This window comes from Fusarium proliferatum (genome assembly GCF_900067095.1).
Source record: "Fusarium proliferatum ET1 genome assembly, contig: FPRO_scaffold010, whole genome shotgun sequence".
Classification (NCBI taxonomy): domain Eukaryota; kingdom Fungi; phylum Ascomycota; class Sordariomycetes; order Hypocreales; family Nectriaceae; genus Fusarium; species Fusarium proliferatum.
In genome coordinates this window covers 1648108-1672825 of record NW_022194799.1, presented here as the reverse complement: position 1 = coordinate 1672825, position 24718 = coordinate 1648108, and the positions used below count along the sequence as shown (strand labels likewise).

The window sequence follows — 24718 nt, the reverse complement described above, 5'->3', positions numbered from 1 at the left end:
TTGGAATGCGACTACGGTCATGGCGTAATAGAGGAGTTCCGAGGGCGCTCAGCGTAAGACTGATTGCGAAGAGGTCACCAAGCCTGGTTTGTCTGGTCTGTCTGTTCTGCTTGGAGCCATGCACAAGCACACGCATGGATGGATAGCTTCCACCCAGTGAGTGATGACTGTTGTAAGAAAGCGAAATCGCGGTCTCGAGGAATAATCAAGGAAACATGGCACGGCCATGAATGGAAGCGATTGATGCTGTAAATCGTATTGGGCTATTCTACGGAGTATATTAACCAAGACTTCGATGTGGATTCTCGGCGTCCGTCGCGTCGCATCGCCTCGCATCGTGTCGTATCGTATCGTATCGTATCATCGCGTCAAATTGTCATAATCGGAGGGATACCGTCGCAGGTCGAGTCAATTGGTGAGGGTGGCTCGATTCGGTACCGTAGAGAAGCGATGGAATAGATTTGGTCTGATGTGTCAGTTCAATTGCGATTAATGAGGAAGCGACGAACATCCAACCATCTATACCTCGTTGCAGAATAATTGTTCTAGTCCGGGCTGGCGCTTTGCTTGGTGAAACTGAGAGCCTGAAGTTCCCTGACCGTGGACAGGGCCACCAGGGCCTTGTCCAATGGCAGGTCCAGCGATCGAGCCAAGTCGCCTCTACTTTGTGTCGTTGTAGATAGCGAGGTTTTGTCGTTTGGAGATGGGGCTGAAAAAGTATCCAGTACTTGCGTTCTGTTGAGGGGCCTTCCCTAAAGTTAGGGCCGAAGACTGAAACTCGCGGTACAAGCTGATCTGTTGAACGTTTACGGATGAGACTTGAGAAACGAGAACAATTACGGAGTACGCACTTCTCTCTATCTACACGCTGCTGAGATAGTTACAAAGAAGAAGCGGCCAAATGTATCGCACCTTTTGACCTTTTTGGGTATCAATCACGGTGCAAATGTCTTGCGTAACAACGTCAGCAATCAAAATCTAATGAAAACTTGGTGTTTCGACACGAACCCAGAGAAAAGCAGGTCCATCAAAGCACAGAACAAGATAATTTATTTGCCACAGTAACTTGTAACATGAGCGATTGATTTGACAAACCTGACTAATATTATTGCTTTATTGATTGTCCTCCTAGATAATTAGCTGGGACCTAGGGTAGGTCAGTGGCCAGTCAGCCACTGTACCCAAGGCTACAACGGAGACAATGATCCGTCTTCTAGACTTCCTACCAAAGTCTCACAGCTTTATCCCACAGGAAGATGCCATAAGCTATGGGCACAGTCTGTAAGAATGGCCGAGAAAAATCAATATGGAGGAGACTTGCCACGACCAGATTGTCAGTATGATTCATTCAGCTCTTATTTTCGGTGAGCGTTGTGCAAGCTCGCGGCCATTTAAGAGGTACATCGATTCTCTGCGAAATAACATCTGTGAAAATGTCAATTCCTAACTTGGTGTAATTGGCCCAGAGGTTTGGGCCTACACTAAGCCATAACAGGCTACGGCAGTGATGAATCATTTCCTGTCAACGAATGCTACGGGTTTTCGGGCCCGCGGAGACTGGGGGGTAAGAAAGAAATGGCAGACAATGCCTTATTATAAAGTGAGAGAGTCCCTTCAAAAATGGAATAAGATAAAACATGCAGCGCCCTGGCCATTAGGTCTTCTAAAATATACTCAGACTATCCCAAACCCATAGCCCTTGACAATTACACCACCAACTAGGATCACTTTCTACCAGTCACAATGGGTTACATGAAAACTACCTACGATTACTTCGACGTCGACGCCCCTTTCACGCCCCTTCCTAAATATGGCCATCTTTCCGAAAAGACTCCCGAGTATGAACAAGCAGAGCCTTCCATCCGAAAGACTTATGAAGTTCTATTTTCTCTTCCCGACTTTCCAAGTGTCCGCGCAGTCGCTGGTGATGCAGACGCAGTGATGCCGCCTGAGGGACCTGATCGTTACAAAGATGTTGTCACAGAGCTGATCGACATCCCTACTCGTGATGGCACCATGATTGAACTGAAGGTTTACAAGTCTCCCAGTGTTAAGGAAAACGCGGTTCTGATGTATCGAATGCACGGTGGTGGTATGTATATGGACCCAGCCAATCGATGAGCATAGCTGACGCTTGGAAGGCTGGTGTCTTGGTCGCCACGAAGTCGATGGCGTGGATAATGTATATGCTGCCACTAACACCAGCATTATTGTCGTTAGTGTCGACTATAGGACGTGAGTACCTCATCTCCAAAAGATACATAGGAGTTTTGCTCATAGATCCAGAGCCCCAGAGCATCCCTTCCCGACACCAATCAATGATTGTTACGATGGGCTCATCTGGGTGAGTTGGTAGCGTAAAGTCCGTTGAAGCTAGTGAACTGACCCTTTCCAGTGCAAGAATAACGCAGACAGGTTAGGAGTTGACCCAGAGAAAATCATAATTAGTGGAGGCTCCGCCGGCGGTCAACTCGTGAGGCCCCCCTTTCATTTTGCCTATGGTAAAGAATCTGACAATTATGTAGGCAGCTTCAATCGCTCTAGACTGCGTCAGGCACGATGTGACCGGAATTATCGCCCAAGTGTTGCATTTTCCATCAACGTGTCATCCCAGATTCTTCCCCACGGATAAGTATGAATACGGGAGCTATGTCCAGAACTACGACGACGCTGTCCTGAGCACAATAAACATGGAGACGGTCTTAGATGCTCATGTCCCTGATGCGAAGCCAGACTACAGACACTCTCCTCTCCTTTCGGAATCATTGAAGGGGCTCCCTCCAACACGTAAGCGCTTCCATAGATTTACATGCTTAAACTAACAGGGTCTAGTGATTCAATGCGGTGGAACGGATGTCCTTCGAGATGATTCATTCGCCTACGCTGATGCTCTCAAGAAAGACGGCATTGACGTGGAAATTCACTGTTATGCTGGGCTTCCACATTGGTTCCCTGTCATACTTCCCCAAACATCGCAAAGCGTTCAGTTCTATGAGAGATACAACAACTTCTTGGCCGGACATGCAGGGAAGTAAGAGTACTTTAGGCGGGAGGTAATTAGCATAACCGAGGTCTGGGAAGGTCTCAAAGTTCATGGCCTTATGAAGCTAAAGCGACATGGATAAAATGGACATACATATGTTGATGGGATAAGAAAATATGTATTCTCCAGCAGCACCAATACTTGAGACATAGGCCACTCAGACAAAAACTGGTCCTTCCACCCAATTATCAAGAAAGCTCATATCCAACCCCTCTAATGTCCATGAATCTGCCACTGGGATATCTTGTATAGAAGACGGCCCATCTGTTTCTGCTTCAACACCTTCTTCATCAACAGATGAAGAAGGTATAGGATCAGCCAAATGGCCATCTCCTATGGCGTTCCCTAGCCCTGGCCGATCCAATGCTATATTGCCCCAAGGAACTTCCATTGTGATAGGTGGCTTTTCTCTTCCATAGGGATCACGCCTCAGAATCTTGATCACGGGAAGATTGGGTAGATGAATGTCGAGAGCTGTTCCATCGTCACTGGCTTTGACATGATGACCCAAATTCCCATCCTTGACCGACTCTTCGGCAAAAGAAACACTATAACGTACCCCAGCTGTCACATTATCCTCAATTGCCAGAAGATAGTGTAGGAGGGTCATTAATCTCTTGGAAATATCGTCACTCGTTCTACGCACTCCGTCTTGTGCTATTTTTAGTACTTGCTCAATAAGCCCACGATCACTCAACCGCTGTTGTGTGAGAAAGTGAAAGCCCTGCTCCTCAATCCGTTTGTGGCGCTCATCGCAAAGAATGTGAGCAATGGTCAAGGCTGTACAAGACATGAAGGCGATTAAATCTGTTCCCCGGCAGTGATATCGTGACTGAGGAATTGAGCGAATGGAGACGAAACGCGTTAGGATCTCTCGACTTGCTGTTACAGCTGTCAACTTGTTGTACTTCCACTCTTCTCTCCCATCGACCTTAAATAGGTAGGGCATATGGAGCTGTAATAGAAGGTGGTACTGCATGAAATGATCGTTGAACCGAAGAGTCTCGCGAATTTTGTCAGCGAGGTCGTAGTGGGAGGACAGATTGGGCATGATCCACCACTGGGCCGGCATAGATGTACATGCATCTCGTAACAACTTGTCAATCTCTCTTGTGAGTGATTGATCAAAAATACCAGATGCTCTTCTACTTAATAGACGGGCGCAGGCAATTGAACAGAGATGTTGCATCTTCCGATTTGCAGAGTAGGAGTCAGTCGGATCGAGGTTACTAACTGGTTCGTCAGGTGCGCTCTGTGGCAGACCTAGCATCAAACAAAGGTATCGATCGAGGTTGATCACACGGAACCACAAATCGTCTGGTTCAACGGTGGCTCCTCTTACCGAAGATGGAATAATACCCTCGTTGAGGCCCAAAACCTGGGCTATCATGACAGCACGGCGCGCCGCAAGCCACGATCGGCGAAGATTTCCTGCGTAATTCTCATAAAGAGCCTCGAGCATGATGCATTCTATGCCTTCAAGTGACGAAACTAGATCATCGTTGCAGGTGACATGATCATGCGCGACTTTAACAATCCGTGCCATTATGTTCTCGTAGCTTGTGCTGAGCTTTTCAAGGTGCTTTTCCGACGAGATGAGAGTGCCTTGCAGAAAGGTGGCGAGTACGAGCATTTTCCTAGCGACGAGGACAGGATGAGCTCCTCGTGGTGGCAAGCGAAGCAAGCTGGACGGAGATGGGAGCCTTGAGCCGCGTTCCTTTGGTGGTGCGCATGTCATTGCTCTGATGATCTGCGAGGACTCTACCGGGACGCTCATGATTATTTTCATGTCTTCTGCGCTCGGCCAAGCGGATATTAGGGTTTGGTACACAGAATCGTAGGGTCCTGGATCATCCGGAATGCGAGACGGTGGTGATCTCTCGGAGTGTGGTGTAAGCTCTATGGGATGTATCTATCATTTGTGAGTATCATACTTTATATCATGCCTTCATACTTGACTTACCGAAAGGGAAGCATCGTCTGTTGAAGCGGCATTGGTGTTGACGGCTGCGGGCGACCTTGAATGTCTATGTCCATCTTCGCTTTGTCTTCTCGATACCGACCTCGAGGGTGAAGCCAAACCATTTCGAGATCGCTTGTCGGGTTGTGCATTCTTGAGAAGATGCTGTACCAAGGCTTCAACTTCCCCAAGCCGATCTACGATGTGCTTATTGCTTCCAACTTCGGGCGGCCTCTCAGATTCCTGGCTCACACAGTCTGTACCACGCCTCTTGCATGAGTCACAAATACCGAGATCATCGGAGAAGACGCATTTCGCTTTCCGACGCTTACACTCCCAGCAAGAGACGGTTCCCTTCCGTAGCTTCTTCCGACGTTTTGGGGCTGGTGCGGAATTGACCGCCGAAGCGGAGTCAGGCAATGGGTATTGCTCGTCCAATGAGATGTGTTCTCCCATGATTGAATTGTAGAATAGAATGAGGAGGATGGTAAAGTATGACAGCGTACGGAGTGAGAGACACAAGCTGACCGTCGAAGGATTCTGCTGGGTATTCGTCCGCCGATTTCCCGGAGCTTTTGAGGTGGATTTGTCATGTGTTGAAACGGTAAGGCGGAGATAAGTGTCGGGAATAAAGACCATGGCATTCACGATGTCGGCGGACGAACACAGTCACCCTACGAATTGGCGGAAGTTCAGGATACAAGAGAGTATATAAGAAACAGAATAGATAAGTGTTGAGTGATGGTTCAGAGCGTGAGTATCATCCAGTGTCAATAAAGCATAAAAGTTGGGTTCAATATGGTCAAAATCGCGATTGCTGGAGGGGCCGGCAGTAAGTCTTATTTATCCTCGATTTTCGATAGAGGTCATTGACCGAGTTCTAGATGTCGGCCGAGAGGTCATGGATGCCCTTGTAGCTAGAAACAAGCATGAGATAATCATTCTGTCTCGAAAGGTATGCGGCGTTCCCTGACTAGTACTTCTCAACTAACATCTCAGGATATGCCAGGAACAGAAATCGCTCCTGGGGTGAAGTGGTTCAAGACGAAATACGACAGTGTTGAAGAACTTACCGCTATCTTAGAGGGCGTACATACGGTTTTATCCTTCATGTCTGTCGCCCCTGGTGATACAGCTGCAGGGCCACAGGAGAAGTTGATCGACGCGGCAGTCCGAGCGGGCGTGAAGCGCTTTGCCCCAAGTGAATGGGCTTCGTAGGTCAATCAGATTCATTAACTGGTGTATAATTGACAGTGAATAGGTCTAATCTGGATTATTTTCCCTGGTACGACTTCAAGAGGTCCGCACGCGAGTACCTTGCTAAGCTGAACAAGGACAAAAAGGTACCGCACGCTATCTAGCAGCACACAAGATTCACTAACGCTTAGTTATAGGTCATTGAGTACACACTATTCCAGTTTGGACTCTTCACCAATTACATGACCTACCCATACAAGTCGTCCAAGCACGTCAATCTTTTTGAAACACCGGTCAACTTTCATAGCCGTCGAGCCCTTCTCATTGACGATGGTGAAGCGGTAATAACACTCACAACTGCCCAAGACGCAGCAAAAGTGACCGCTTTAGCTGTCGAATACGAAGGAGAATGGCCAGTTGTCAGTGGTGTGAATGGAACAGACATTACAATGAATGAACTTGTTGCTCTTGGTGAGAAGATCCGAGGTAGGGGCAGCCCAAGACAGAGTATACTCCAGACAGGATACTAATCATTTAAATAGGTCAAAAGTTCAAAGTTGAGTATTTGAAGAGCCAGGACCTCGAAGCTGGTATCGTCAAAGCTTCGTGGCTTCCCCTTCCCGAACACCCATCGATTCCAGTTGAGATGAGAGAGAAAATTGCTGCGGATATGATCAAGTGCTTCCTTCTGGGAATCAAGCATGGTGCTTTGAAGGTCTCCGATGAGTGGAACAGGCTTTTGCCCGAGTATGAGTTTACCCAGCCTGAGAAATTTTTGACCAAGGCATGGGCTGCTATTGACGTTGGAGCTAAGAGTGTCTTCACAGAGAATTAGAGGGTCTAGAAACATCAGAGTAGAGATATGTGTATGCTATTAGGATTTGAAAATGTATACACATGAGGAATCTGCAATTCCGGGGTGGTATTTCCACGTACTGACACGGAGTGAGGAGACTAAGTGGAAGGTCATGCAGTATCCCGCCCAACTACTCCATTCGAATCCAGTGAAGTATGAGATTCAATACCACACGAACTTGTAGGTCAGCCATGGAAGCAACCATGAGGCAAGCAAAATGTGTGAATTATCATGCAAGCGCCATCAGAATCCACCAGCACCGCCAGCACCGCCAGCAATCGCTCCAGCCATGCACCCATGATGAGTTATAATCGCTCCACCACCGGGGTTACGAAGCAAGAAAGACTTCATCCGTCTCTTGTTTCTGGCACGGGACGCTTTGCTGGCCGCGTTCATTTCATTGATTTTGTTCGTGCGTGCTTGGTCTCTTTGCCGAGAATACGCACTGCTGCTGGAAACCGGGTACTCGGTGTCATAGTTCTTGTAGTAGCGTGGAGGTGGATCACCAGGATCTTGGCGCCTGGTAGAGAATGGTATGCACATCGTTGTAGGTTCTTGCGAAACGCAGGACTGTTTGTTTGTACTCAATGATAGAGGGCGTTGCTTTAATGATGCGATATCGGTCAGAGTGATTGATGAGGCTTCAGGTCATTCATAGTCTGCAAGGATCTTGGCGGCGAGCTACTCAGTGGAGTGGGTACTTATTGCCTTTATATAAGTCCTCTGATGTTTGGCAAGAGCATGCGATCAAAGTTATCTACCTACCCTAGGTAATGACGTGACCGCTGTGCGTGTCAATCCCCCGCTTGAAGCCGAGGCTGAGCTCTAGGCATCATAATTGCTGAAACTGTCCAGGCTTCTGGGCCGATTCTTCGAGACAAGCGATTGGCAGTGGGTCAATTTAAAAGGCTATGCAGCCGTAAGTGGTGTTAAATCCTGCGGCAGCAAACACAATTATCGGTCATTGCGTTCCTGTTTAAGTTTGCCTCTGATGTTGTCAGCCTACATGCAGTTTTGAAGATCTTGGCCGGAATGTGAGGTCGTGGAGTAACGATCGACCGGCCCCCAACAGATAAGGCCGCCTGACTTATTTACAAGCCCAACAACCCTGCCTACTGTCATATCCACAAGAATTTGACGATGCAAACAAATGGCTAATCAGAAAGCCTGCTCTTGCCTCCAAAGTCCACTTCCGAAATCGAGTTCCTTCGGACACAGATTAGACTCAACCATCTTGATCAAGCGCAGGTGGCTAACAATAACTCAATTCACCCCTAGATTCAACCAGGTTCTTCCATCCAAATTCTTACTTACATGTTGAGCTATTCTCTGTGGCTACAAGGATAATGGTGGACTTTGAGAGCTTGTTTCTCAATGCATTTGCGCGTTGTATTGTCAAGGCCTGCTCCGAGGTCAAAGGTCTCAACTGCGTTCAACGACAACTACGTATGAACGGATATTCTCATGAGTCATCAGCATCCTCCACCTCCCCCGTCGCATCCACCGCCTCCTCCGCCTCCTCCACCATCTCCTCCGCCTCCGCCTCCGCCATCACAGCCATAGCTGTCGTATCCTGCTTCGGCATCCCCGCCTCCGCCTTCGCCCCCAATACTATTGCCGCCCTGGCCCCAGTCTGCAACGAAATGATGACCCGCGCCAAGAAGTCGAATGTAAGCAGCTCCCTGGTTGACGTTGTTGGTGGTATTGTAGTTGTTTGTGTAGTAATCATCTTCCTCATCTCTTTTTCGTCTAAAGAACGGAAGACACATCGTTACAAAGGACGATGAAAGGCTTCGCCCAAATATTTATTTGTATGATAGATGTGTGAATTGAGTTGGCAGTGAGAGTCCTGCTGTATTGGTACGACAAGCTTGTTATACTGAAGGACGACTTCGACACTTGTGTTTGAAGAAAATAATGAGAAATTTAATGATAGTCTTGAGCTCTGAACATTTGCACCTCAGGCCATTCTTAAATACCAACATCAGGCTCTTGCCAAGAGAGTTTGGCAAGCCTATGAGTCCATAACTTTCGGATTGAGGTTGCAGCAGTCAGCTTATTCCACTGAACAGCAAGGCTCGGCCAGCCAAGCTGTAATCTCAGCTACTTGCCAAGCATGTTTGCATGGTAACAATGTACCTTTTGCATATGCTTGGCCAGTCCTTGCATTGCATAGCCAGCTGATGACATGGTTTACAGCTGAAAGACAGTGCATGCCCACGAAAGGTATAGGATGAAGTTGTGAACGCTTCTCAGATTGTGTTGCTAATCTAATAAAGTACAAACGTACAAATCCAATGTCTCCCGTCAAACCATTATCTTTCAAGGTATCAATCATGAAACTCCAAAGCCCAATGTTACATCATTTTATGAACAACCTCCTCCACCTCCACCATCTGCGCCGCCGCCGCCGCCATCACAGTGGCCTCCTCCATGATGACCCCCTCCGCTGTAATCGGCCCAAGCTCCCACTAAATCACCGGCAGCTGAGGCGTAGTGACGGCCGTGTTTGCGTGACTTCTTGCCACCGTTGTAGTATCCGTAGTTGTTGTAGCCGTATTTCTTTGAGTAGCTCATGGCTGGTTGTGGATGGTAATCGTAGACCCGATCATGTTTTTTCTTTCTGAAGAGTGGTATACACATTTTGGAGGTGTGTGTGTTTGTGCTTGTTAATGTTGAAGCACTGAAACAGATAAAAAGCTAGTTTCGTTTTGGTAATGCAGGCTGGGGATTCAGTTGTAGTTTATAGAAGTAGACAACTTGTAGTGGAAAGCTTTTCTCTGTAGGATTGTTTGTGATGATTAGATGATTGACAGATCTTAACCAGGGAACGATACGCACTTATATACATGCGATCTCTGGCTTGAATGCAGCCTAGAGTGACGTCGGTCGTCAGCTTCCTCGCTCCGAAACTAGGTCTGAGCCCCGGGCAACCCATTAGAGCATCCTTCGAGAACACTTCTACGGCAAATATGTCACTAGACAGCACCTGATTGATCAGACTCACTACTGCACAGCCACCAGCGCATTTTTGTTGCACAGTTAACCGCGTGAATCATCCCTAATCAGTCTTAGATGGCCTTAGCGTTCCCCTGTAATTTCGTCGCTTGAATCTTCAGCCCTGTCTCCTAGTGATGATCTTGTCTCAAAAGGGTATCAATGGAGCGATGTGATCGACCCGCCTCTGACGTCGTCAGCTGCTGGTGCTGCGCCATGTTACAGCGACCGCGATCTTCAATATTTTACTTTTAGAATATCCTCATTTTCCCAGGCCTTGAGGCCTTGATGCAGCGAGAACCCATTTGAACGAGCCAACCTGACTCTGTTAACAGTCAGAAATCAGAGAGCGATGCCAAAACTACAGTGCCCTCTATCGAACCCCAGGAATGAGATGAATAAATTGTCAAAAAAAACGCATCTCTATCGTATAAGCCAATGATCTAATAGTACACAATACACAAATTAAGTAAACGCTATAGCTTTCTCTTGCCAGTAATGAGCTCAAACTCCTTTTCCGAGCTCTTCTCGAGCTCTCTTTTAACCCAAGCTCCTATACTTGAAGCAGCCTCTTGAGGGCTCTCCAAATGTAACTGAAAGAAGCCCTGCAATAATGATGGCGTGAACGTATCGTCGGGAATTTCTTTCCCAAATTCCGCAGCAAGCTTCTTGATCTCATCCACATCAAGATGCGAGGTGCATCCGAGATCAGGAGAAAACATGCGGATAAACATCTCTTCAGCTGACTTTCGACTGATGTTGCCCAGGAGAACCTTCATATCGACTCGTCCTGGCCGTACCAACGCGCTGTCCAGCTGCTCAGGGTGGTTGGTGGTCATGATAATGATACGTCCCTCAACCGAACCGACGCCATCCAATACATTCAAAAGCCCTGAAAGAGTGCAATTGGGCGCAGCACCTCCCTCTTGCCCATTTTCTGAGTTTGAACGATCAGTCCAGACCGCATCGATGTCTTCGAGCAAGACGACACAACGCGGAGGAATTTCTTGGAACATTTGCTCCAGATCCGCATCCGTGGCCACACTGGGAATCTTGACTTCATAAAGATCCAGTCCAAATTCACCGGCGATCGCAACTGACAGCGAGGACTTTCCAGTTCCGGGAGGTCCGTAAAATAGATAACCTCGCCTATAAGGCATACTCCGACTCTGGTATCTCTTTTGCGTCTTGGGATCAAGGTAATTTCGAATATCGCCGAGAAGCTCTTGTTTCGTCTCATTATCGAAGTGAACGGTCTCTAAATGTCGAATCGGTTTCCGTGCCTTTGGTTTCCACGAAAGACCATAGCGATCTCGAGCGTAGATAATCACGAAAAACTGTGTTTGCCGATCTGAATACTCTCGGCATGATTCGATAAATGCCTTGATGGGCTCAGCCGACCAGCCAAAGCAGCTCACAGTGATCTCTTCTCCTCCGATGCCATCATAACTAGGGTCCGATAGAGAAGAGCTGAAGTCGTCGATTCTGCGTGTCACAAGAAACAGATTTCCCTCATAAAATAGCCATCTTGTGTTCCAATGGGGCGAATACTGGATAGAATGCTTTGTCTTTTTAAGGGCTGCGGCGCGATCTCCATTCTGACCGATATCGGTGCGTCCATGAAACGAGCGATAATGTCGTTCCCGATTAGCCAGAATCCATTTGACAACACTTCTGTTGAGAGGATCTCCACCTGGAATTGTCACTGATGCGAGAAAGAAGCGTCGTATCGTGCCGTAGACTTCATGCCATATGCGATGCAGAAATCTCCAAGCTGTAGGTACTGTTCCGGCAATGGCGATGAGCGATCCGATCTGTGTGATATCGAGTTCTGACCAGCGCGAGACAACATCTCTCATGATACCGATTCCTTGCGACATTGGGTCGAGAAGATGCTGTCCGGTAGCAGCGCCAACGTGGAAGTGATGAGACATATTCTCAATGCTCACCAAGTTGGCGACGTGCTCAATTGAAGCTCAGCGTGGGGTGCAATTGAGCGACCATTGAGAGGTATAGCTGTAAGAGACGAAGATTAAAGAAAAGACATTCGAGAAATAAAACAATTACATCGGTTTAAAGAGCGACAAGAAAGATCAATTAAGAATTCTGTACAGATTGATAGGGGATTCCGTCATACTACAACCCAGAGATTTGTCAAGGTTTGGTAGCAATTGAAGATTTGCCATTGTTCCCCGCCTACCATTCTTGGTAAGGCGCCCCTTTTTATGCATCTTGATCCCTGTCGACGTTGCTGTGGGGGTTTTCATCCTGATCATTTTTGTCTTATTTCCGCGAGGCGCACAGAGACCTCAACGTACTCACAGGGACTTGGGGGTCTATCCAACGAACGAATCTGGGGGCAGCGTCTTGGTCCCAGGCCGATTACACTGTAATGACTGTGAATAATCTCAAAAAAATCTTAGATATATCACGAGCGAAATGCGAGCTGTCATATGATAGAGCAGGTTGAACAGAAGCCTGGGATTTCACAAAGTGACTAAATATAACGTGCCAGCTTTCGAATGCCCGAAACACATCTCATTGGAGTCTTTTGTGATCTTGTTAATGATCACATCAACAATGATAGCGGAATGTCCACTTTGGGGCTCGATCTGGATATCATATCCAAGAGAGCGAGGAAAATCAAAAGATATAAAAGGTTCATCAACAGGCTTGAAAAATGTCTCCTTTCCCCACTCAGACCAAGCGACTTCATAATAAGGGGCAGTTCCTATACCAAAGATCTGTACGGGACAATGGATGTTGACTCCGAACCAGGAGCCATTGGGTGCATACCACATACAGCATCCGTCCATGTCACCCTGTGCCCAGGCTCCATTGGTAAAGAACCACGCTAGAGTTGTTGAACCAGTGCGGAAATGTTTATCTGGCATAGCCTTTACAGACAAGATCCAGGGCGGGTGCACTTGAGCATCGCAAAGAGTGAGATGCTCACCCGCTGTTTGATTCCACCAGGTAAGGATGTACGTGGCATCTATATCACGGGGAATCCTGAGGTTTTATATTGGAAGACGAAGCATCCGTAGTCTTGGCTTTGTGCTGCTTTAATGCTTCGATGGCCGCTTCATGTAGTTTCGGATCTGCATCCACGATTATCATGCGTTCTTCTGAATTATGATCGATGTAAAGGATTCTAACCATCGACGATTGATTTGAGTGTGTCGTGGCTCGATCGCCAATGCTCAGGCGGAGGAGGAGGACCTCTTTTGTCTATGGGCTTGGCCACACGACGTGAATTTGCTTTGACGTAAGAGGCGACACCTTTGACTAATTAGTGACTGCCTCGACACAAATGTTCGTTACTTACCTTCTGGATGAGCAACTTTAGTCAACCAGTCTCCTGCTTGAGCAAGGCAGCCTATAATATCTTCTGTACCCCGATCCTCCGCAAAGAAAAGAGGTACTGGTGCCAGTAACAATAAGCCTGTTTGCTGGTTCGAGTCATAAGGAGAAAAGCAAGTCTGCTGCCTCGATGTATCCTGGCTTTATGCACAAAAACACGTATCAGAGAGTAGGTGAGCTTTCAAGGCATCAGTACCCTCGGACATTGCTCTGGCGAACGAGTCGACAGCTCGTTCAGAATCGAATTTGACTGAGCCATAAGTTCCATCTAGCCACCAATCCAATTCCCCTCCCCAGCGTAATCCAAGGCGAGACATGTTCTATATGATAGTTCGCTAAGATTCGGAGAGTAGTAGTTGTCGTATGAGGTCTGATTGACAAAAGCTGGAAACCCGACGCTTCTGATATTCAACACTGGAGTCAACTGCACTAGATCCAAGTCGATCATCACATTGCGGGTCTATCCGCTTGCAAACGAACATATTCTATTAGCAATGGATTCAGAGCCGGGAAGGCGGCAATGAAACCGCATATGATGTGCAATATCATTCGCTGAACTCACACAAAAGGCTTTAGTCACACAGCCACCAACTCGTATTAGCTTCAGCATTCAAGCCTGATGGCGTGAAGATCTCGCATTGCACCTTCTCCGCTATGCTTTGCGATAGTTTCCAGCCCAAACATTCTATCTCCTGAACAGTAGCTGTCGCCATCAGTCATAGTGGTTAGCCTTTTCCCGCAGCCTAGGGGAGGAAAGAAAACCAGGATCTTGACCCTAAGTGATAAGATTATTTGGGTAAATCTAGCCTAAACTTGAAAGACCGTTTCCTAAGTTTATTTTACTACCTTCTTTCAAGTCTCATGTTTTCCTGCTCCCTTAGGACAGCCTCCCTGACATGCCAACAACCACTCGCTGGAGGCAGTTTATTGAAAACATTTTCGAGGAAACCAAATATATATAAGGGGCTCTTACTGGAATATTCCATATATATCTATCAATACAATAACAGTTCTTGTTTTGCCCAGTGCAGCATTGACATGCTGATCTCTGAACCGCATTTATTCACCACAAATTCCATCAGGTCCGGCTCTTCAGCCACCTTCTTGTCCTTACAGAATATCACTCATCATAACCCTTGTTCCCTTTGATTTCATTCCAGAAGTCAATGAAGTCCTCGACGCCTTTATTAGCCATGTTTTCGATATGGGGCATCTGTTCTCTAAGCCAAGCTTCTTCCTCACCAGCCTCAGGCGCAGCCATTCCTCCCTCACGAATCGTGACCAGCGGTACGAATTTCACCATAATTAGCCTTGTCTTCTCATCCTCGTCGCTCCATGCTGACTTCTCGGGCGGCGATGTGACTTGAAGCGTTTCGTACCAAGCTGCTTCTATCTTAGCACCGAGCTCATCGAAATCTGCTTTCGATCGGGCTGCAGATGTGCGAACGTTTCCAGAAATGCGATTTGATGTAAGAGGATGAGGTTTTCCAGCGATGAAGTAAGTGTTGTCGGTGTTATCTTCTGTAAAGAAGCGTACGTGGACCAGGAATGCTGGTGTCTTGAAGGCTTTGCAGTGAAGCCTCGTAATTGCAGTTGCTAGGTTTTGACGTTGGTCCTGTGTGAGAGGACAAGAGTGGTGGACTTCGTAGAAAGGCATGATGAACCCGTAGATGGTTTTTTGATAGTATAAAAAGGAGGACAAGTTATTATGTTTGCGGAAGCAGTTAAATAGAGGGTGATGCTAACTTATACTGGCCACAAATGCGGGGTCGGCTTATTGATCCATGGATGACGGCCAAATGGCGAGACATCACCGTGAATAATATCACAGAGGTAATTACAAGTTGCCTTTCAATTCAATTATATCAGCACTGATAAAGCTATCTTATGGACCATTGAGAGGCACGTTCTTCGATCCTATGCACGTTTTGCTTGTCCAATATTGACAACGATTCCAAATGGAGTTGTCGACGTAATTTCTACCACTTCTCAACGTATGGCCGGATATCGATCTCCTGGGTAAATGCAGAGCGATGTTGGGTATGAAGATTCCAATAAGCCTCAGCAATCTACAAATTGCATTAGTAACTTTCAAGCCAATTGTGTTGATCAGCTTACCGCATCAGGACTAATCTTTCCATCCTCGACACCGTCATTAGCAGCCCATTGCTTGGTCCGTGGGATATCGATGACTCCGTCAATCACGGCATGAGCTACATGGACACCCTTTGGACCGAATTCACGAGCAAGAGATTGATGCATCGCGCGTTGGCCCCATTTTCCAGCTGCAAAGGTGCTGAACTGCGCGGAACCCTTAACGGAAGCTGTGGCGCCAGTGAGGATTAGGGTCGGAGGGTAGTGAGAGCTTGGTACTGCTTCAAGAAGATGAGGGATAGTAGCTTGCGCAAAGTTGAAGAATGCCCGGCTTGTGTTGTTAGTTGACAGCATCTTCAGTTGGACGGAATGACGTACATAGATCCATCAATGCTGGCATTGAGTTCATTCTCTGTGAGCTCCAAGAAAGGTTTCTTAGCAAAGCCACCGCTTCCGACGTTGTAAACAGCGGCCGCGAGTTGACTGTCTGGCAATTCCTTGTTGATAGTCTCAAAAGCCTTCTTCAAAGATGCAGCGTCTCCAACGTCGGCTGAGACCCCGATCGCCTTACCACCCGCCTTTTGAACATCTGCAAGAGTACTCTCGTAACTCTCAGGCCGACGAGCAAGTAATACTACTGGGTATTTCTGAGCGAATCGCAGAGCGACGGAACGACCTGGTTGAAGATCAGTAAGCAGGGGGAGTTGAAAGGAGGGGTAAGCTTACCAGTGCCAGGGCCAACGCCAGCGATGAGAGCGTAGAAGGACTTGGACGACATTGCGATAATTGGGTGGTTGTGTATTTGATAGATGAACTGTCAGATAGAAGAGATGTTTGATTGCGAAAGAATCCTGGGAATTAAGTAGAAAGATGAATGTTCAAAGTGGCATAATCGCTCTGCCTCGTTACGTCATCTGCTAGACTGCTTATAAATATCGCTGCATCAACATGGCGTTTCGCGTCTTCAAATCAACACCGACAGTGGCTGACTGATGAACCTCGGACTACCGAAGCATTAGACTGTTGACAAATCCAAATACCCGAAGCGCTTCTGATCTATTAATACCTGGTATTCTGCTATGCTATCCAAATTACTTGATATCGTTCTTAACCTTGTCTACCCATTTGCTCCCAAGCCCATTGAGAAGAGGAACGCGAATGAAATCCGCGATATCACGATACAAAACCTCTCGCTTCTGCTTTCCAACTGAAACGCTCATCTTCTTTGCCTTTTTCATTCCTTTTTTGGCCTTGCCGAGTTTCGATCCAACTTCCCATATCATCCAATCCACGGCCACGCGTGTGATCTTGCTATAGTCTTCCCATTTAAAGACTCCAGCAGCGCTGTTCACACCGCCGTTCAGAACTTGCTCAAAAATTGCGTGCAGGAACTCCAAGCCCTTCTCCTGATTTTCAGCAAGGCTGGACCATGAGCCGCCGGTAATAAGAGTGACGGTTGCCAGGTTGCGGCCACGGCATATTATTCTAGCAATGTCTGCCTGTCTCTGTTTTAGTAACGTTTCTTCGCTCACAGGTTTCGGTACTTACAAGTTTGGTCGGCTCTGGAATAAACTCAAATACCTTCAACGCTGGAAGATTATCAACCAGAGTCGAGACTGTGTCAGGCTCCAAGCACGTTATTTTGTAGCCACTCGTCACGCCCCTATAGGATATCTTCAGCTTGGTCAGTTTCTCATGTTTGAGAATAGCTCTGACGAGTGAGCTCTTCAGACCAGGGTTGACCGTGATCTCTTGACGGTATTGGCCGTAGTCATGCAGCTCCAGACAAGTCAAAGTGTCGAAAGACGATATAAAGTCGATTCTGGCGTCAACATGTGCTTCTTGCTCCTCGGGTACCGCGAAAGAGGTTTCCTTTCCCATTTCAATGTCCAAATCGCGCAGTTTAATTTTGGCCTTTTGATCATCTCGAGCCTTCGAGAAGACATCGCTGAGATACTCAAACAATATCTTGAGGTCATGTGAAAGATAGCCAAACTTCAATTCTGCTAGCGCAACAAAGTCGACAGCATTTGCTAGAGCACTCAGAAAGTCTTCATCAATAGTGGCTCCAGTTAGAGAGAATGATTTGAGTGAGGTAAGGCTCTTGCCTTTCGGCCAGTCATCCAGGAACACAGAGCTAAATGATCCAGTCTCTATGTCCAGACTTCGAAGGGTCGCCCGAGAATTTAGAATCAAGGATAATGGAGTGTTATCTTTTCGGAAATTGGGGCTAGCAAAACCGAGCAGATGAATGGCCAAGTGTTTGAGGTCTTTGATTTTGGCTAGCGGTTTTGCTTCGCTTTCTCCCAGGTTACCGGCAGAAACACTCAAGGCTCTGAGATTCTTTTGGCTTGCTAAACTCTTGGAAATAGATCTGATGCATGTCAGCCTGAAAGTTCGCAGCAGAAGAGATTTCGCATACTCTGTAATACTGGAGGTTTCGACGACCTCAAGATTGGACATATTCTTTAGAGCTTCCTCAACATACCGGTTCACAATGAACTTGTGGTTTTTCCCTGGGTCGCCGATAAACAGACTGGCTTGACGGGCGTACTCCCCAAACCGAGGCTTCTTTTGGGGATCAACAACGTTTGGAAAGCTTTCTTGCTGGCCTCGGTACTGGCCCTCCTTCCTGAGTTGTTTTCTTTGATTAATAGACAGAAAAGGCTCAAGAGTTCGGATTAACTTGGGAATATGAGCATGATAAGCTACAGAGACATCGATGCGTTCGTAGAGTCGAGGCGCAACTATGGCAAAGTAGCTCTTGTTGGTGCAGCTCAGTCTTCCGAGCGTTCTAGTATCCTCGATCTGATTGCGTTCAGCACTTCTCTAATTGATTAGTGGATGTTGCTAATCTCACATGGTCCAAAATCAAGTTCAGAATCTCTCGTGGACAGGACCAAAGAAGGTCGGTCGTTGTACACATTGGTGACTTCGTGGATAGTACTTCAGCCTTCTTACGACTAGTTTCTGCCCTCGCTTTCTTTGTAGCTGGCCTTCCATCATTGTTGAACGCTTGTCTTTTCGCATTACCGATGACGAGGGGCTTTTCATGCAATTCGCTCACTGTTCCCTTTCGCTTGCCTGTTTTGCTAGACATATCAGGGCCGGAGTCATCTTGGGCACTTGTAGGCGCCCGGTCGTGCAGAGCGTGGAGCCTGGCGCTCCTTCGGGTGGTCATGATAAAATCACGGCAAAAAGATGTTTGGGTGCGATGGCGGGAGCCTCCAAGGCTGTGAAGGAGATGAAAGGAGTATAAGCCGAAAGCTAAGGTTACGCGACGTGTTACCGGAGCCTGAGCGATATCACGTGACAATGTTGAAAGTGTACTCCGTACAGGAGTCCTAAAGTCCTCGGGGAGTACAGCCTTCATGATGTGACCGTATCACAACGAAAGGTCTGCGACATTGTTACTATTTTAATACGACTTGGCGGAGCTCCCGACTCCATCTGCCAACTAAAAAATACATAAATTAGACTATAACTCCTCCCCCAATTCAGCTCCTCAGCACTCAAACGAAGACACAAGAACGCTCGACATTCATGTTTACGACCATTCGAAGATCCATCAAGTCTCCAATCAAGAGTTTAATGGATCCAGGCCAGATGCAGAGAATTTCTGGGAGGTATCGCATGCCGTCAGAATGGCAGAAGCACTCGCAAACGCTGACTGCATGGCCGTCAGCCGCCTCTGTTGTAGAGGAGAAGATCCTTCGACAGGCGCGCGCGGAAGTCTCGGCTCTTTCCAACGCCATCTCCCGGTTCGAGCCAGTCACAATGTTTGCCCGCCCGGAAGACGTTCATGAAGCATCTGAAACGGTGTCTGATAATGTCACTGTGCGACCGCTGGCCGTGAGCGAGCTCTGGATCCGCGATACAGGACCGGTCTTTGTTCATGGGACGCAAAATGGCTGTTCTACTGGGCTCAAACTTAATTTCAACTACTGGGGAGCCAAGATACCATCCACTGGTGATGAAGCGGTTGCTGCGAATATCCAGATTCCAGAAGCCTCAGTCATAGACCATAAGGATGAAAAAGACGGAAGTGCGCCCAAGGGAAATGTTATACCTATAATTGACGCCGGCTTCACTAGTGAGGGAGGCGCGATTGAGGTCGATGGAGATGGGACCCTTCTCGTGACTGAGAGCTCCATCATCAATGAGAACCGGAATCCCGGGAAATCGAAAGAAGAGCTAGAAGGACTATTCGAGAAATACTTCGGAACCCACAAAGTGATCTGGCTTACTGGCGTCAAAGACTATGATATCACTGACTTTCATATCGATGCCTTTGCGAGGTTCATCAAACCGGGCCAAGTTCTGTTGAGCAGACCTTCTGAACGTGCTGACCCGCGAGTTATCCAAGCCTACAAAGAAGCCAAGGAAACTTTGAAGAACGCAACAGATCATCGAGGAAGACAATTGGAAGTCTTTGAAGTTGAAGAGCCTCATCCTAGTGACCTCCCCGGCGAGAATTGGGATCATTTCGATGTCACAGTTGCTTCATATGTCAACTACTACCTTCCCAACGGAGGCCTGATCATGCCTCGCTTTGGAATTGGAAAGCTTGATAATGATGCCTACGCCTTGTTTCGCCAGCACTTCCCAGAACGAGTTATTGTTCAGGTTGATCTGAACATCCTTCCTAAGCTCGGTGGAGGAATTCATTGTGCTACTCAGCAAGTGCCGGCAGAGGACTGGATGCAGAGAGGAATACGAATGGGGGAACTAAAGTTCTGATGTCGCGACTTATGCACTTGGACAGATACATGTAATATTAAAACGGAAGTCCCAGGCCAGTGTCGGATAGTACTGACTTTTCTTGAATTGAAACTCCACTCGATTTCATCACTTAACCCTTTGCAAGAGAGGCCTGATAAAGGATTTCGTAATAATCGAGTTGAAGGGATATATCTATTTCGCATGAAACGTTTCTCTTAGTCGTTTGCTCATACCGTCGCTCTAATAATACAGGAATTCATATTCTAACAAAGACGTGCAGGCTGTGGCCTATTCTCAATATGCGTTGCTGCACCTGGCCACGATGTACAGGGCATCGCAACTGTTGTTGCTGCGCATGGCGTGGACGCCATACCCGTCTGCATTGCTGTTGTTGCACCTGGAATCAACAGACAGGGGGTCTCAATCCTTGTCTCTATGGCGGGCATGGACGTGGAGGTCTAACCCGTCCATCCCCTCCTTCTTTGTTGCTGTGACGGGCCTCGACATCCAGCCCGTCTCCACCGTTGATTCTGCTTCTAGCATCGTCGTCCCCCCATTCTTCTACCGCCGCCCATCATGCCTCCCATACCTCCACCCATGCGTCGTCCGCCTCCCATTCCTCCCATCATACCGCCACCTCCCATGCGGCCGCCTCCCATGCCTCCACCCATGCGACCTCCGCCATGGTGATGGTGGTGAACTTCCTTGACTGGGCGAGCACCCATCATTCCACCGCCGCCAGAGCTATAGCGAGTTTGGCTTCTTCCGAAAGGGAGACACATTGTGATGGTAGTTGTGTGTTTGACGTGGTTTGAGTTGTAGGTGTTGTAGGTGTTGTGTTGATTGAGTTTGGCTAGCTTGCAGTGGGAACAACTCGTTGTGGGTTCTGTTGAGTTTGGATGTGTTTAGAGTTTATGGAGAGGGTATTTGGTAGAGGGTATCTGAAGGATTTGAGTTGTAGGACTTTGGTGGTTTCTTATTGATGACGATGATAATGGATTGTGATGAAGGGAATCAGAGGCAGTATATATAGTCTTCAATGCCATGTATGACATCTCCATCTCAGCCTTGCAACCTTCAGTCAGTTGAAAGGGGATAAACTTGGATTCATCGATAGTTTCCGTATGACGCCACTTCAGCTCCAAGCCGTGGCCCGGAAGGCGCAGAGCGTTGGCAGATGTCATGGCTGGGCCTACCTTGGGCCTAAGCCTACTGCTAGACTCGCTAGGGCCATTGGATACTACGTAGTATAGAGTTGTGGCTTCTCCGTTAGATGCAAACCTTGTTCTGCCAAGCCCAATGCTCGTCAGACCCAAGAAAATGGGGTCTCGGCGGCGTCGTCATCTCTTACCATGCCAATAGCACCACTTCCCTCTGCTAAGTTATTACCTAGTCCCTGATCGGTCGGCCCGCCAAGACTTCGGTTCAATCGGCTTGCGATATCTTGATAGAGAGATTCGGTGGTCTTGGAAGGTTGCATTGATCAATTGCACGTCAGAACATTTCGATTGAAAAGCTGGTATCCAAGGAAATTGCAATTTAATTGACATTATTCAATGATATCATTTTCTCTGCATTGCCCTGTTTCCAGAGGCTTGCAATACGTTGCAAGTCTGGCTTGGTGCCGACATTGCTCTCGTTGAGCGCTACATCGACTTGATCAACATTAACCACCAGGGTTACATACTTTATTATATGTTTAATAAATCCTTTCATAAGAATCAAAGACTCCTGAGGAATACCTTATTCAGAAGTTGACTCAGAATGACTAGCAGCGACTCAACTTCAAACGCTGTCCTTCCTCTTCCTCTGCCAAGTAGCAACGCGCCCCAAAGTCTAGGAGTTCGCACATCCACTGGCCCCCATTTCCCAAAGATGGCAAGGCTAAGGTGTGTAACATAGTATTTATTTCTAGATAAGCGACTTTTAAACTCGCAGGTATCGATATCTGATTGTGAATGCTGAACACAAGAGGATAGGATCCATCAGCCAATATAAGTTACAATATTGGAAACGTCTTGACCTAGATAGTTCTGATTATCGCAGTTCATTTTGATATCTTAAACTTCTATATCTCTAAGAGCTGGAATCAATTCGTAATTTATGTCGAAGAAGATGGTATACCGAGGTTGTCGGGCGTATTTATACATTATACGCAAAGCCACAGGCTTCACTTAGCATCTTACCCTTCTAAGCGCATCTGCTTCTGCTGGTAGAGCATATATGGCAGCCCTGAACCAGGCAATCTCAGAGTAAAAGGTTTCAAGCTACTTGTAATGGCAATGTCCAAGTTTTTAATCAGATGTGTTGTGTTATTTGCAGTTGAGATCCTGGCTAGGAGCTTATATGAGCGCAGAGAACTTGAAACTTGGCGAGTCCATCGTAGGTCTTGCAGCCGATATTTTGATTATCCTTCTCAATTTTATCTATTATCTAGTATAAAAATTCAATGTTTTCTCATTTGATGCTTGACTCTTCCACAGTGGACTTTAGTGGCTTCCAAACTCCGCTCCATACTCTGAAGTCCGCAATCCTCTCTGCCAAACAGTCCGCCATCGAGACATCTATCTTCATGGCTACTTGCTGGCCATAAAATTAAACTTTCAGTTGCTAAGTTGCTGACATATACTGCTAGAATACAACAGTCTGCACTCCGCACTCCGCACTCCACATCTACAAGCACTTGGCCTAGTTTTCAAATATTTAAGCTAACCTCGCCTCAAAGTGCTCAATTTCTAAAGAAACCTCATATCTATCAACTGTGACAACATTGGCACATTTTCTCTATCCTAGCAGGCAGCCCTCTCGTTGCAAAGCTCTGGGCCTGTCAGCGAGATGAAGGTCGCGATTCTTGGTGCCACTGGTGAAACGGGAACTTCAATCTTGAACGCCCTCCTCGAGTCAACGGAGCCACAATATGTACGTCAGGTTTCATTCTTGACGTAAGAATCTTATTAACTAGCCCGATACTTAGGAGATTACTGCACTAGTCCGTCAATCCTCACTAGAGAAACCTGAGGTACTTGCTCTCAAAGGAAAGGGAATCAACGTCATAGCTGCGGACCTAAGTGGCCCTGAGGATGAAGTCGCGCGAGTACTCGATGGTATAGATACCGTTATTTCAGCAATCAGTGCTGCAGGCCTCCTTATACAAATCCCGCTCATCAATGCCGCTCGAGCCGCGGGTGTCAAGCGCTTTTTGCCTTGCTGTTTCGCCCCGATTATGCCCCCAGCAGGTGTTTTAGGGTTGAGAGACGTTGTATGTCTGTCCGATTATTGCATTTCTTCTACCACTAACAGGCGAGACAGAAAGAGCAGGTAATCAATCATGTTAAGAAGGTCAAACTTCCTTATACTATTGTGGATATCGGCTACTGGTATCAGTTGATGCTACCTCGCCTGCCCTCTGGCCGTATTGATTATGCCCTGCCAATCACTCTAGGGGGCATTCCAGGTGACGGAGATACCCCTTGTGCCTTTACAGATCTGCCAGATATTGGAAGATGGGTCGCTCGCATTATCGCTGATCCTCGGACCCTAAACAAGATGGTCTTCGCCTACAACACGGTTCTAACAATGAATCAAGCATACGATCTACTGGAAGAGGCCAGTGGCGAAAAGACTGTCCGCAACTACGTAAGTTCCTTGTCTGATCTGAATCGAGGAGGCACAAATATGTCCTGTACTAATCCGATCTGGGCTTATAGATCTCAGAAGCCGCGGTCATGGAGGGAGTGGCTAGAGCAGAGGCTGATTGCCCGTCTCCGGACTCGTTCAACTACTTCGAGGTGGTGAAGTACCAGTATTTCGACGCACTCGGAATTCGTGGGTATAATACCCCAGAGTACGCGCATTATTTGGGCTATGTAGATGCGACGGAGCTCTATCCCGACATGAAAGTGGCCACCCCGGAAGCCTATTGTGAGAGGCTTTTAAGTGGCAAGGCTACGATGATCTATCAGCGGCTGACGCCTGCCGCTCAGCAAGGCGAGATGTGACAAGCATACATGACACTCAACTTCTTGTCACGTTCTGGAAAGCCTCTGCTCGGCTCGAACTTAGTCTAGTTCCTTCTGTTATTGAGTGATATTGTTTCTGATAGCAAAGCATTGGCAGCGTCAATCAGCACCTCTTTGCTGTTCGTTTTCCCTGCATGGCCTCTAAAAGGCAAGTGGCTCACAGGAATGCATTGCGCTGTAATAAATTTCAAGCTTCCGATCTCAGAATAGGCGTGCCATGAAATCTGACAAAGGTATGTTGAAGGCTGAGAATTTCACTACACCACACCACCAGCTCCTCCGGTAGATGGTACGATGTTTTTTAACCTTTGGCAGATTTGGTAGATCTTGATGCTCTCTTCAACGAACTGATTACGGCAGCGGCGAGGCAGAGGGCTTGTGGCCAGCCAAGTCAAATAGAAATGCCGAATGGCCATCTTATATGAACGAGTCTTTCCGATCCCTTTGATGAATATGAACAACCTTAG

At 47.3% G+C, this 24718-nt stretch overlaps 15 protein-coding genes across 15 annotated transcripts; 5 read left to right on the top strand and 10 right to left on the bottom strand.

Annotated features, from left to right (window-relative positions):
- Positions 1–1743: 1743 nt before the first annotated feature.
- On the top strand, positions 1744–3035 carry FPRO_12013 (uncharacterized protein; the record flags this gene model as incomplete). Its single annotated transcript, XM_031221550.1, has 6 exons — positions 1744–2092; positions 2142–2235; positions 2287–2344; positions 2396–2473; positions 2526–2787; positions 2833–3035. 6 exons carry the CDS (start codon positions 1744–1746, stop codon positions 3033–3035), a joined length of 1044 nt encoding a protein of 347 aa, XP_031087098.1.
- Positions 3036–3200: 165 nt separating this feature from the next.
- On the bottom strand, positions 3201–5459 carry FPRO_12012 (uncharacterized protein; the record flags this gene model as incomplete). Its single annotated transcript, XM_031221549.1, has 2 exons — positions 3201–4955; positions 5007–5459. 2 exons carry the CDS (start codon positions 5457–5459, stop codon positions 3201–3203), a joined length of 2208 nt encoding a protein of 735 aa, XP_031087097.1.
- Positions 5460–5801: 342 nt separating this feature from the next.
- Positions 5802–7035, top strand: FPRO_12011 (related to 2`-hydroxyisoflavone reductase; the record flags this gene model as incomplete). The annotated part of the gene is made up of 6 exons (XM_031221548.1): positions 5802–5835; positions 5888–5958; positions 6003–6217; positions 6265–6346; positions 6398–6686; positions 6743–7035. 6 exons carry the CDS (start codon positions 5802–5804, stop codon positions 7033–7035), a joined length of 984 nt encoding a protein of 327 aa, XP_031087096.1.
- A 264-nt stretch (positions 7036–7299) lies between these two features.
- On the bottom strand, positions 7300–7599 carry FPRO_12010 (uncharacterized protein; the record flags this gene model as incomplete). Its single annotated transcript, XM_031221546.1, has 1 exon — positions 7300–7599. The coding sequence occupies one exon, from the start codon at positions 7597–7599 to the stop codon at positions 7300–7302; it is 300 nt and encodes a 99-aa protein (XP_031087095.1).
- A 929-nt stretch (positions 7600–8528) lies between these two features.
- FPRO_12009 (uncharacterized protein) lies at positions 8529–9633 on the bottom strand (the record flags this gene model as incomplete). The annotated part of the gene is made up of 2 exons (XM_031221545.1): positions 8529–8794; positions 9444–9633. The coding sequence occupies 2 exons, from the start codon at positions 9631–9633 to the stop codon at positions 8529–8531; spliced, it is 456 nt and encodes a 151-aa protein (XP_031087094.1).
- Positions 9634–10529: 896 nt separating this feature from the next.
- FPRO_12008 (related to BCS1-mitochondrial protein of the AAA family of ATPases) lies at positions 10530–11987 on the bottom strand (the record flags this gene model as incomplete). Its single annotated transcript, XM_031221544.1, has 1 exon — positions 10530–11987. The coding sequence occupies one exon, from the start codon at positions 11985–11987 to the stop codon at positions 10530–10532; it is 1458 nt and encodes a 485-aa protein (XP_031087093.1).
- A 552-nt stretch (positions 11988–12539) lies between these two features.
- Positions 12540–12947, bottom strand: FPRO_12007 (uncharacterized protein; the record flags this gene model as incomplete). Its single annotated transcript, XM_031221543.1, has 1 exon — positions 12540–12947. One exon carries the CDS (start codon positions 12945–12947, stop codon positions 12540–12542), a length of 408 nt encoding a protein of 135 aa, XP_031087092.1.
- A 260-nt stretch (positions 12948–13207) lies between these two features.
- FPRO_12006 (uncharacterized protein) lies at positions 13208–13733 on the bottom strand (the record flags this gene model as incomplete). The annotated part of the gene is made up of 3 exons (XM_031221542.1): positions 13208–13335; positions 13382–13557; positions 13636–13733. The coding sequence occupies 3 exons, from the start codon at positions 13731–13733 to the stop codon at positions 13208–13210; spliced, it is 402 nt and encodes a 133-aa protein (XP_031087091.1).
- Positions 13734–14536: 803 nt separating this feature from the next.
- On the bottom strand, positions 14537–15073 carry FPRO_12005 (uncharacterized protein; the record flags this gene model as incomplete). Its single annotated transcript, XM_031221541.1, has 1 exon — positions 14537–15073. One exon carries the CDS (start codon positions 15071–15073, stop codon positions 14537–14539), a length of 537 nt encoding a protein of 178 aa, XP_031087090.1.
- Positions 15074–15395: 322 nt separating this feature from the next.
- On the bottom strand, positions 15396–16288 carry FPRO_12004 (putative short chain dehydrogenase; the record flags this gene model as incomplete). The annotated part of the gene is made up of 4 exons (XM_031221540.1): positions 15396–15485; positions 15535–15841; positions 15889–16186; positions 16237–16288. The coding sequence occupies 4 exons, from the start codon at positions 16286–16288 to the stop codon at positions 15396–15398; spliced, it is 747 nt and encodes a 248-aa protein (XP_031087089.1).
- Positions 16289–16601: 313 nt separating this feature from the next.
- FPRO_12003 (uncharacterized protein) lies at positions 16602–18691 on the bottom strand (the record flags this gene model as incomplete). Its single annotated transcript, XM_031221539.1, has 4 exons — positions 16602–17009; positions 17059–17884; positions 17933–18318; positions 18371–18691. The coding sequence occupies 4 exons, from the start codon at positions 18689–18691 to the stop codon at positions 16602–16604; spliced, it is 1941 nt and encodes a 646-aa protein (XP_031087088.1).
- Positions 18692–19053: 362 nt separating this feature from the next.
- On the top strand, positions 19054–20250 carry FPRO_12002 (related to peptidylarginine deiminase and related enzymes; the record flags this gene model as incomplete). Its single annotated transcript, XM_031221538.1, has 1 exon — positions 19054–20250. The coding sequence occupies one exon, from the start codon at positions 19054–19056 to the stop codon at positions 20248–20250; it is 1197 nt and encodes a 398-aa protein (XP_031087087.1).
- Positions 20251–20768: 518 nt separating this feature from the next.
- FPRO_12001 (uncharacterized protein) lies at positions 20769–21014 on the bottom strand (the record flags this gene model as incomplete). The annotated part of the gene is made up of 1 exon (XM_031221537.1): positions 20769–21014. The coding sequence occupies one exon, from the start codon at positions 21012–21014 to the stop codon at positions 20769–20771; it is 246 nt and encodes an 81-aa protein (XP_031087086.1).
- A 1500-nt stretch (positions 21015–22514) lies between these two features.
- Positions 22515–22825, top strand: FPRO_12000 (uncharacterized protein; the record flags this gene model as incomplete). Its single annotated transcript, XM_031221535.1, has 2 exons — positions 22515–22614; positions 22716–22825. The coding sequence occupies 2 exons, from the start codon at positions 22515–22517 to the stop codon at positions 22823–22825; spliced, it is 210 nt and encodes a 69-aa protein (XP_031087085.1).
- A 242-nt stretch (positions 22826–23067) lies between these two features.
- On the top strand, positions 23068–24230 carry FPRO_11999 (related to Isoflavone reductase homolog P3; the record flags this gene model as incomplete). Its single annotated transcript, XM_031221534.1, has 4 exons — positions 23068–23151; positions 23207–23491; positions 23542–23868; positions 23940–24230. The coding sequence occupies 4 exons, from the start codon at positions 23068–23070 to the stop codon at positions 24228–24230; spliced, it is 987 nt and encodes a 328-aa protein (XP_031087084.1).
- Positions 24231–24718: the final 488 nt, after the last annotated feature.